This window comes from Coloeus monedula (genome assembly GCF_965178545.1).
Source record: "Coloeus monedula genome assembly, chromosome: 9".
Classification (NCBI taxonomy): Eukaryota; Metazoa; Chordata; class Aves; order Passeriformes; family Corvidae; genus Coloeus; species Coloeus monedula.
In genome coordinates, this window is record NC_138789.1 from 27,504,776 (window position 1) to 27,516,917 (window position 12,142).

Sequence of the window (12,142 nt, forward strand, 5' to 3'; positions counted from 1 at the left end):
ACTGCAGCTAAGCTTTACAGGTTTCCTGCTAATGCCACTGAAAAGCAGCTATTTCTGTGTATAGGACACAGAATTACCCCTTGCTCTCCACTGAGTGCCATATGAGGTAAGTGCCTCAGCAGCACCAGAGAAAGAGTAGACAAGTTACTCATTTATTTTCTTTTGTTTATTTTTTAACCTCCCATAGATGCCAGCTACCCAATGTGTCAAAGAGTTCACATGGACTACCTTTCCCTGCCTCCACAACAGCAGGCAAAGCCAGCAGGAGAAAGGACAGAATGTCTGGATCAGGCCTGGCAGCGAGCAGGAGCCACTGCTGGAGACAGTGGAAAACAAGAGCAGTGATGGTAACAAGATCCCACTGAGAGAGAAGCCAGGGACATGGAGGGAAGGCAGGAAATATATTTGAAAGTAAAAAACAGACAGTGTCAGGAAAGTGAATGGAAAAACAAAAAAGGAATAAACCAAAAGAAAAACTGAACTCTGGAGGAGATGGTATACAAAGAACAGAATCAATGGATGCACACAAGTGTGCTTCCAGCTCTCTCACGGCATTTGCTACTTGCAGGATTAGACTTGTTTTAAAAAAAGTAAATGTGTCATTCACTTTCATAATGGTTCAAAGATATTAAGCCAAGGGAACAGCAATCGTATAGAGCCTAACCTTTAAAGCTCATGGACAACATGCGGGCTGGACTTACTAACAGGTTCTGAGAGCAGCAGTACAATTTATAGGAACAGAACACAGAACAGTGCTTAAAAAACCCCACACATCAGTGTTTGGGAAATAAAGTGCCACCTTTTCCAACTCCCTACTAAACATTTAGTTCTCAGCTTGTCTTTATGGGAAGTTGTACTTCTGAAACTGTCATCACCCGATCCAGCGCTGTGCATGGAAGCCTAATGTAATTCCCATCTAGCAAATCGTGCCCTGTTTAAATGCTTCAGGTTTTGGAGAAGAGGTATTTGAAGGTCTAAATGAAAAGACACTGAAATTATTTAGAAGCATTTTTTAGGAATTAAACTGTTAATTATACAGCTTCTGTAAAGAACATCCATGCAGAACACATAACTATTTCCTACAGAAGACAATGTGCAGTTATAAAGAAAGTGTCCTCACAGTAACAGAACAGGAATGAACTTTTAGTACAATAAAGGCAGACTGAGTAAAATATAAACACCCAATTGCTGGGTGTTCAACGACTACAGTTCAGCCTCGAATTGTAGCCAAGGAAAGCAACATTTCAACAAATGTGTCAGATACAGAGCTACAGTTGCTTCATTCCCTGGAGGAAAGTGTCCACACCAAATAAAAGCAGTGACACCAATTGGCATCTTAAGAGATGCAGAACAGCAACGCAGACCTTCAGCTGTAGCTGAAAAACTCCACTTGTTGTTCTGCTTTCCCATCTGCATCCAAGCCATGCTGCTCTTTAGTTACCTGTTTCCACACAAGTGATTGCCAGGGTCCATGACACAGAAATTCATATGGAAAGTGAAATAATACATGTTATTCACTGTACATTCAGCTTCCATTGTCATAAATTATGCTTAGAACACATCTGGACTATTGCTACCAACAGTGCAGTGACAAGATGGTTTTCCACAAAAAAATGAGTGTGGTATTTGGAATATTGCCCTAGTAATGAGAACTACTTGCATCGAAGGAGCATGCTCTTGGCACATTCCAGGAATTAAGAAGCAATGAGGCTTCTTCCTTGACAGTGCTCTGCTACTAAAACCATGTGCAGAAAGCATCAAGTTCATTTATTAATTTTAGAACACATCACATCCACATAGCTTCACAGCTACTGTGAAACCTGTGACAGTCTCAAATACACACCCAGGCAGTTTAAAACCCAAATTCCCCTTCAAACCACTAATAAATTTAACACTCTGCATTTCTGGGAGATTACAGCTACGTTCACATTATCTTAGTGCAGACTGAGTCGTGTTTCTTACAACAAATCTACTACAAGAAACAGTCTCTTTAAAGACTTACTGCTCCTCTTTCACAATTAGTGTCCTTCTGCACATGAAAAACCCCAAATTGTTCACCACACATTTTTTAATCAATTTGGGCACTGCTCTTTAAAGTGTGGGGTTTATTACCAGCAGCTGCTACAGCAAGGTGAAATGTCAGCTCAGTTCTTGCATAATCTTATGTTGGCTGGTGATCTGCACACAGATCTCACTCCAACACAGCCTGGAGAATTCACCTGCTCTGCTGACATTCACAAATGCAACACAGCCCTGAACACATATCCACAATTAATGCTCTGTAACTGAGGAGCTCAGGAACTGTCACTGCAAACTCTACTGACAAAGGTCCATGGATGAAATAAAAGCTTTAAAAGAAAAATTACTGTACATGTGAAAGTAAATAGGATACAAGGCCATATCAGCCTCCCAAAAGGTGAATTTCTGAATCCTGTCTTTGGGGAATTACATGGGGTTTGTTTGCTTGTTTATATATATAAATTGTTTATAAATGAAGATATTAAAAGAACTATCTCCCTCCCCTCAGATAGGTGACTTCAGAATGGTGTCTGCTAGTTGAGGATGACCTGTCTCAGGACTCTGCAATTCTGGCTGGACAGACTTAACACTGGACTGGCCCCCGACATGATAAGGATTTATAGGGATGTTCTTCTATAGAATAGTAAAAAGGAAAAAAAATCCCAACCCCATTCCTGGTCACTAATGGGTCATCCAAACTGTCTAAAAGGCTGTAAGAATCACTCTTTTCTGCAGTAGGAAGTCATGATGCACATCACAAATCTCTGACTATTCCTGCAGCTGAAATACTGAGACCAGAAAACTTTTGCTGACAAACCTTTAACATAGTTTTCCATGCCTTCTGATATATCTCTTATTGCACAAAAGCCCTGAAAATCCCCTCATTCTAACAGTCTTGACTCTTCTGGCTTATTTTCAAGGTGTGAAAATGCAGTTATGGCTAAACATACACACAGGCTCCCAGGAGAAATATCCTCACAGGAACAGGCTCAAGCACTGATTTAAGATTCCCTCTCTGGGGACCTGGCACTTCCCAGAGTTGCTTGCAAGGCTTAATAAACAAAAATTGTTCAACATCTGATCAATAAAGCATTGCTTAAATCTATAGCATAAAACCTTCTATTGAAGAGTAACACAGAACAAAGATTAGCACAAAAAGTAAAATATGAATTAACTTTAATTGCCAAAAGGTCACAGTTTAAAGCTTCAAAACTCATTCATGCATATTCAGCTAATTAACTCATCAAACACTGCTTAACTGAAGCCACTGACACTTCCCATACCAGTCACTTTACATAAAATAACAAGGAGTTTAAGACTTGTTTTAATTCTAATTGGCAGCCTTAGTAATGAAATTACAGTCAAATTACGATTTAAATTCGTTAATCTGATTTTGATAGGAGGCTACCAACAGAATCTATTATCACCACAGCTAAGTCACATTATGTGCTCTTGAATCTAGTATAACTTAGGAAACAAACCCCCAAAGTCACGTTTCTTTCAACAAGCAACAGGATCAGACTAAGACACCAGCAGACCAAGCAGTTACCTCTACCTCATGCCTCTCTAATAAGTGACTTTCACAAAATAACCATCATTTTATCACCAAGAAAACAGATTTTTCATGTTTCATTGCATTGTTAAAAAAAAACAACCACAAAACCTTGTTACTATGTACCTACAAACAGGACAAAGTTTAACTGCTCTGAAAAGCAGTAATGGAAAAACAAAACGCATAAAGCCAGAACTAGCAGACAAAAATTTTAGGTCCACCTTTCAGTTTTTAATCACAGACATAGTCAACATAAAGAAATCAATTTCCCAATGCTTCAGCTTCCCCAGCTGCAAAGTGTCAGCAGGGATGCTCCCCTCTGCCACAGCACTGATGCATCACACACAAGTGTTTGCAGAGCACTGCAATGCTCAGGTGGAGGCAAGGTGAGAGAAATACATCAAATACCCATAAAAATAGAGCGTTTCTCTGCTCTGATGTACTGTGCCCATCAATTTGTGGGAGAAGCTATGAATCCTGAAGTCATGACCTGACAGTCCCTCCATCTGCCAGACTATTGATTAAAGCAGCTTTTACTTTCACGTCTGGATGTCAAACCTTTTCTTCTTTTAATTAACTCCTAAAAGGGGGATATTCTGTTACCCAGAACTGAAAGAGACAGGTAAGGATTCAAAGCCTTTCAAACAACTCAAAGCTACCACCTTGCACTTACACATGAACACGAAGAACAAGGTATTGACTGTTCAAAAAAAAAGTCACATTTTCATACCTATAACCTACTTTCTATTTATAAACTGGTAATCCAAAAAGGTTAAAGAACTTTCAACTCTTGTTAAGTGGTAGATGTGGGAACAAAATTGGAGTATTTCCTAGCTGCCTGTTCCTGCACTCAGATCAAACCCATTGGATCCACATTGCTAAGAGCAAGCTTGGTATCCTCTTGTGAATGTCAGTATCAATAAGACTCAAAAAATGGTGTCATGAAGGGAATTTCCACATTATGTTTCTTATCTGGCAATAAGAAAACCCACTGTGATTTCCTGGATGTTTTACTGACAAACAGGCATTTACTTGCAAAGTATTGTCACAGTTTTTAAGTCCTAAAGAGATACAGCATCTCACCCCTGAATTTTCATCCAAAGAAACATCTGGATGCAAAAATTTTAAATGCAGCAACAGACAGGAATGTTTTTTGTTATTTATGTTCTGCTAAGAGAACATAAGCTTGTTGGTGGGATACACAGATGTTTTGTTTTGTTCTTTTCTCATAGAAATGAAGCTCTTCAAATTTTTACTATGGACTACTTCACACAAACAAATGCAGTCTTGTCATGAGAAAAAAATGCTAGCATTTTGTCATGCTAATATAAAAGAATGATACCAGTCTACTACTAAAGGAAAATAAATCCTCCTTTACAGACTCCACCTAACTGAAGTTGATCTGGACTCTCACCCTATCACAGAGATGCCCTAAGAAAAACCCAATTTATTTAGTGAACTTTCTCACAGGAAGTTTTAGACACTGACCTTAAGTGAGAGCAGCACAAGGATGTGCACCATCAAGGATGCATGTTTAGACTAAACCCTTAGTAGCTGTAAAGGATTATAACAAACTATAACCACAAAACCCCTATGGCTCCACCTTTCCTCTGCTCCCCACCCCTCACAACCAAGAACTGGGTAAGACTGCTAATAAGAACACAACAGGAATTCGAAAAATAAATTCAGCAAAGCTGGAAATTAACTCAGAGTTTCTGAAAACATGGGTTGTACTCTTTCCCTGATTTCCAGGGTGATGGTGTGATGTTACCAGGCAATACTCCCTGATGTACTTGCCTGCTTGTTCAGAGATAAACATAGTCCTGAGCGTCACAGCAAAACAAAACAACCGAGGCTCTGTAAAAATAGCACTTGAATTCAAACCACCGTTTAACTTTGAAAATACAAGGAGCCTCTCTGCCCTTTTATACTGCTATTACCACAGTATTCAGTGAAATCTGAGGCAGATTCACTACAACCACTTTTGGCAACGTATTTTGAAGTCTGATAAGTTGTAGGCGAGGAAGAAGTCATGGAAAGCACTGTTAGGAATGCCATTCATAAGGAACCAAGGAAAACACTTATCTTCCATGTTTTTTCACTATTGTCTGCAGATATATTTAAAAACTTACTCCATTAGTGTAACTACAAACAGCCAGACTCGGAGTCTACACCGTTACTCCTCCCAACCCTTAAGTTTTCATAAGCACGAAACCTCATGCTTGTTCCCAAATAACTCAGAATAACTTGGTGTGGTATCAGATCAACACTGTACTTTAAAACAATAAAACAATGAATCACAAACGCTTAACATTTCAGTACTTAAAATTAAGTCAATACTTTTATCTCCCTTTGCCAAAACACCAGGAATTAATAGAGAAGTGCTGCAAAAACCACTATATAAAGTATTTAATGTAATGTTTTAGTGACCAAAGGTCAGGCTCTGGAAAGGAAAATTAATTGAATAATGCTGCTAAACACTCATCTGTACTTCTGTTCTACAGATGTATACTGATGAGCCAGAAACCAGAACTGACAAAGCAGCTGATTTCAACAGTATATAATTCCAAAATTGTGACTAACTAATATGGAAAAATCTTTAAATGCCTCTCAAGATCTCTCTGCTGGACATCAGAAAAGCCAGAACTGTTGTAAAGTAGTGAGCAGGAGGATCAAGTGGCAAGAAACAGTGGGAACACTGGCTTTTAAAATTAATTTTAAATTTGGCTCCTGAAACATATATACCAAAGGCTATTCCTACAGCAGCACAAATACATGTTTTTTTCAAAATAAAAGCTTACAAAAGAAACAGGCACTTCCTCTTTGCCCTCCTCATACAAAGAGCTACTGTTCCTTAATCCAAAAGCAATCCAAATGATTTGCTGGAATTAACTTCTAACACTGGCTAATTTGTTTTTATTCTCATTCTTCCTCAGTATTTCACTTCCTTATGAAACAGCTGCCACAGAATAGCACTGTAAACTGGGCAGATGACCAGAAAATGCTTCCAGAGGACATTATAGCAGAGAGACTTCCTGCCCAGCTGAGAATTTGGCTGTACAGAGCTGTCTCCCACCTTCACTGACCCTGCAGGCATCACCTTCATCACCAATGAACCAGTAATTACAGAGTGCTCCTCTCAATCCAGCAATTACTCTAACGATCACATTACATGATAATGACTTCGTGAGTTATTCAAAACAAAGCTTACATTTAAAATTAACCAGCTGCATCTCTCAGTATCACCCCTATTTCCCTAACTTCATGTAGCATCTCTATTAGCCTGCGCTGTATCAAGAATGAAACCCAGAGTATTTTCTTTCAAATGCTTTCAAGGAACTGTTAATGGAATCAGAATATAAAAAGAGATTCCACACCAGGGCCACTCATTTTTGAAAACAGTGATGCTGAAAACCAGGAGTGCTAAAATACTAATTCCACTTGACATTCTGATGGCATCCAGCCAGGGCCTCGATGCCAGAATCCACCACAGAGCTTTATTTGATTGCTTAATTGTTTTACAAGGCCAATTCGTAGACAAGCCACACTGTAAAACTTCCACACGAGAATGCAAGAAATATTCACTTTTGCAAAGCTCAAGACTACTTACAAGAGAGGAGACTGACTTTAAATGTGCAGAACTGTAGCGTGAAATCCATCTCATTTGCTTGGAGGCTAAATACCTTCTTTGTCTTTAAATAAATACAGCTCCTTCCATTCAAAGATCAAAGAACTTCACAAGCCTAACGTCCATGGTTCTCCTAATAAAGCACACCCCATTATCCTCATTTTACACATTAAAAGCTAAACCAGAGGTTAAGTTACACACCCACCGTGACGCAGCACATCTGTGGCAGAACTGCTTTCAGTCCTGAGCTTTAATAATGAGGAGAGGTAGGGTTTGAACACCACAGTTCTGCAGCATGACTAGTGAGAATGTTCCTGGCACTGGCACTCACTACAGTTGCCGGCCTGGCTTTTTCACAAAATCCCTTCTCTTGCAGTCAAACAGCACCTCAAAAGCAATCTTGGACAAGTTTTATTATAAACCTTACCTAGTAAAATCTGGCATGTACGAGCTTTTGATCCAGTTCAACTAAAAAAACCATAAATCAAAAGAGCACATACTGAAGGGGACAGGAATAGCCGGAGGGTAATATAATCTGTTCATCACAATTTAGCCCAAAGGTCATAGTAATGGCTCTCAGAAGCTGTTTTAAAAGCAAATTAAGATCGTTTTAGTGAAGGTTACACAAACCACTGGTATATCTTTAATATTTTTACCTGCCCCTCCCCACAATTTCAAGTTCTCTGGTCACAATCCCCACATTTGTTCAGCCTGCTCTTCTCCATCCCATTTCTCCAGAACTCACTAAAGCCAGCAATTGTGGCACTTGTGGCAATTCACGGACACACTGACAGACATTGTCATCGCACTCATTTATAGTCTTGTCTTAAATTATAAAGGATTCAGAGCAGCAGATCATAAAACAGCTTATCTGTCAGTCAGATGAAGAGATGAGCATAGCGTCCCTCACCCGCCTCCCTCAGCACAGAATCACACCATGACAATCTGCATGTTGCCTAAGGAATCAACACAGAAATCCCACATTCCTGCCAAATTGCAAGATTTACTTCTGTCAACAGACATAAACACAGAAGTTATGTCAAACACACAAAGTTACCTCTTGGAAAAGCAGGTGACCTCAGTCTATCAATGTGGTTTGGTGCTACGAAGGGTAAAACTTCAAATCAGCTGTAAGCCTCAAGCTGAACTTCCTGCACTTTCAGAAAGACTGCAGAAATGAACTGAAGCCCCCTTTGTATTTCCAAGTTTGTCTGGCCTTTTCCTTTTGATGAGTTAAGTGTGGTCATGCTACCAGCATCAACGCCAGAGGCACACCACAGCCATCAACCTAAAACTGAAGCAACTCGGAAACACTGGCCAGCTGAAAGTGAAGTTTTAATCCAATGAAATTGAAATTTATGCACATCTTCAGCTCAAGCCTCACACAGAAAGAAAGCACAGGGCATATGTTGGACCAGCTCACAGCAGCTATCTTACTTCTGGGCCAGTTACTCCGAATTCAAGCTTCTTTAAGACTTCCAGACAGCCCTGAAGACCAGCAGTCTGGACCACTGAAAGAGGATTCATACTGATTTTTACTATCTTATCTAAAGAAAACATGTTTTAACTAGTATGATATGTATCTGGTTGCTGTGCTCTTTTCAAAGAAAACCACTAGACAAGCCTTTCTTTGATCCACATGAATGTTGAACAGATTCTAACATTATGTAATAGAGACCGAATAAGCATATGCAAACATAATGGATTCATTACTGATTAGGGAAAACGTAAAGTGTTTAATCATTCATACACTTATTCTTATATGCATGCTAAAGTGTGCTCAGCCAAAAAAAGCATGTAAATTCAAAGTACAGACCTGTTACACATGTCTTGAAGAATGACTGAAGCATTCTTGCTATTTTTAAATTGTAACATCTAATCCTAACTTTTGTTCATGAAGTGTTAGACTTGAACATTTTACTTGGGGGAATATTTCTAGGAATTCTTCTCCTGTGATTTACCTCCTGCTGCTGATATATAAAATCCAAAAATCTAACACCCCATTTCCTCCCCACTGAATAAAAGTTAAAACTGGTATTATGAAGAGAAGGAAGAATACACACTCGAAGAGCTGTTAGAAAGAGAGATGATACTGAGAGGAAGAAAACCAGAAATAACATCTGAATTACCACAAGACAGCATGGGGTACAATATGTTTCACCATAATGTGTATGACTACAATGAATAATATAGCTGCTTCTGCAATGGCTTTCTGTACAGCTTCATATGCCATAAGCTTCTGCTGAATGGAAAACTACTGATTAACCTGATTAATTACTGATTAACTGCTTAAAGAATAGCTGTAGCTTATTAAATGTAATGCTAGATTACAGCTGATGAATAAAAAAACCCAAGGACTGATCATATATCACTTTCCCTCTCTCATAAAATGTATGCCAAAAGCTGTTAAGTTGTGCTGCAGTGTTAGACAAATATGCACAGGCAACAATTCCAATCTCAAGATTTTTATAGATATAACTCTTTTATTACAAAAATACTGTTTTGCATACACGTGCAGGAGTTGACAGATGCTCATATGCAAATGGATCCAATTACTAAATTGAGGCATGAACTTATATAAAGTTTCATGTAGCAAGGCACCTCAATCCTTCTGAAATGCCTGCTCTGTGCAGGGATTTACCTACATCGAAATGTTTTGACTTCCCTCCCGTGGGTTAAAAAGAACACAAGTCAGAGCAAACAAGAACGTGAGTGGCAAAGGAAGCTATTACAAAGTTAAGTAAATTTGATCAGAAATACAGGATGAAACAATGGGGGGGCGGGAGAGTCCTCTGAGAGCTGTCAAAGTGCCATTTGTAATGGGAACAAGAGCAGGGAAAAAAGTGCTTCTCTGAAGTTTACACTGACAGCTTCTCTCGAAATGTCACACTGACAAGCCAGACTGTCCCAACTATAACTACATCCAACCTAAATGCCAACAAGAACTCTCGTTCACTCTCAATCCTTCACAGGAAAGGTTAGAAACCAGTTCCCTGGCGCTCCAGTCAGGGAAGTTTAACAGTGGCTCCGCTTCTGCGCAGCACATGTGCCACCCCACGGATCAGTTTACTCCACAAGCACACACCAGCAGCTTAGAGGAGCTCAGGATCTAACCCAGTTAACTCAGTGAGCAGGATCACCTATCTTTATTCCGCAGGACTGGACGTCAATATGCTGAGGCTACGGATACAGATGATCTGTGCAAGCGTAGTTACGCACCTGATATGCCCATGGATTCTTCATAAATGTATTTATAGACACGTACACATGCGTGCACAGAAAGGGAGCACTTCTCTGGCACAGAAAACCCTCAGGATACTCTTCACTGGAGCCTTGGAGGGTACATGAGGTTCCCTGGTTTTGTTCACGAGCTTAAGCATCTGTTCTTGACCACTTTTTGAGACAGAGACTATGCAAGGTGGCCCTTTGGTATCACACAGGGGGGCTTTCTGCTGTTCTCACCCCACGAGTCCCACAGTCTGGACACTACTAATTAGGTCTTTTCTTATGAGCATTCAGTGAAGTTTTGAGAAAAAGACCAAGAGGAGGAGAAGGCTTTATAGGAAAGCACTACAAGATTGTTCCAGAGAGCAAGGAGAGCACCATGAGTGTATCTACTGGCTGAAGGGTTCAGAGTTCTGGAAGAGGATGGAAGAGAGAGAAAGGCAAACAAGGAGGAAGGAGAGAACCTGGGAAAGGCTGACATTCTCCAGTACTTCTATCTACTTCAGTTTTATTTCTGATCACAGCCCTAAGTAATGACTTAAAGCTCTGTTTTGAAAAACATTTGACCTCACTGCGTTCCTATTTCAGAACTTACGCTCAGCTTATCCAAATAAAACTGTACCTAAGGTCATACCCACGTTGCGCTTTCCTTCACATTGTGCAAACAGTTCAAAAAAATAGACAGCCCTTAGTCACCGGGATTATGCAAGAAGGCACAAGAGGGGGAGCGAAAAGCAAAGCCCTACGGTAGCCACACATTCCTGGAATGCCAAGGAAAACCCTGGGTGCGCTTCACCTTGCAGGGATCGCAGGGAACGGGCTCGGGAGCGCGCCGGGCGGGCGGCAGGCTGGGAATGGAGGCGGATAAGGAGTCCCGGGCCCGGGGAGTGACGGAGGCTCCCTGGGCACATCCCGCCGGCCCCACGCCCGGGCCGACCCCCGCCCGCGGGGAGGCTGCGGGTGGCTCCCACCGCCCGGAGCCGCCCCGGGACCGCCCGCCCGCAGCTCACCTCGGTCTCCACCACTTCGTGGTAGGCGGGCGGCGGGTCGAAGCCGCCCCCGCCGCCTCCGCCGTCCCCGTCGCCGCCGCGGGGGCCCTGCCCGCCGGCGGGGGAGCCGTGCCCGCCCGGCGGGCCCTGCCCGCCCTCCATGGGCTCGTAGCCGCCGTAGTGGAGGCCGGGCCGCTCGTTGGTGAGCAGCGCCACGGCCTCGTTGATGTCGTTCTTGGCCAGGCGCAGGGCCTTGCGGATGGCGGCCGCGTCCGAGAAGCCCATGCAGAGCAGCGTGGTCATGTGCTGCTCCTCCTCGCTCTCCATGGCCGCGCCGGAGAGCGGGGCAGGAGGAGCAGGAGGAGGAGGAGGAGGAGGAGGAGGAGGAAGAAGAGGAGGAAAGAGGAGGCCGGGGGCGGGGGGGGAACCCCGCGGACCGAGGGGCGCCGGGCTCAGGCGCTGCCCGCCCCGCGCGCCGCCATGTTGCCGGGAGCGCCGCTCCCCTCCCGCCGCCGCCGCCGCGGCGGCCGCCCCGCCCCGCCCCCCCGCGCGCGCCCCGGCCCCGCCCCCGGCCCGGCCCGGAAGCGGCGGCCAAGCCCCGGCCGGGAGCGCCCGCCGGGCCCGCGTCACGTGACGGGGGGAGGCGGTGGGGGATGAATGGACCGGCGTGGGAAGGGGGCGTGGCCGAGGGGGCACGTGAGGGCGGGCGGCGTTGTCAGGGCAGCGGGG

At 42.9% G+C, this 12,142-nt stretch overlaps 1 protein-coding gene across 4 annotated transcripts in view; it reads right to left on the bottom strand.

Annotated features, from left to right (window-relative positions):
• The window catches only part of USP24 (ubiquitin specific peptidase 24), a 60,932-nt gene extending 49,008 nt beyond the window's left edge, over positions 1 to 11,924 (bottom strand). The window contains exon 1 of one of the 4 annotated variants that reach the window (XM_082287132.1): positions 11,435 to 11,924. In XM_082287132.1, coding sequence (XP_082143258.1) covers positions 11,435 to 11,740 — 306 coding nt within the window. In that variant the 5' untranslated portion in view covers positions 11,741 to 11,924. Of the gene's footprint in view, positions 1 to 7,181; positions 7,370 to 7,404; positions 7,539 to 10,418; positions 10,458 to 11,434 lie in introns of those variants that run through there. The other 3 variants (XM_082287134.1, XM_082287135.1, XM_082287133.1) reach the window with 3 other exon arrangements.
• Between the last annotated feature and the right edge of the window lie 218 nt (positions 11,925 to 12,142).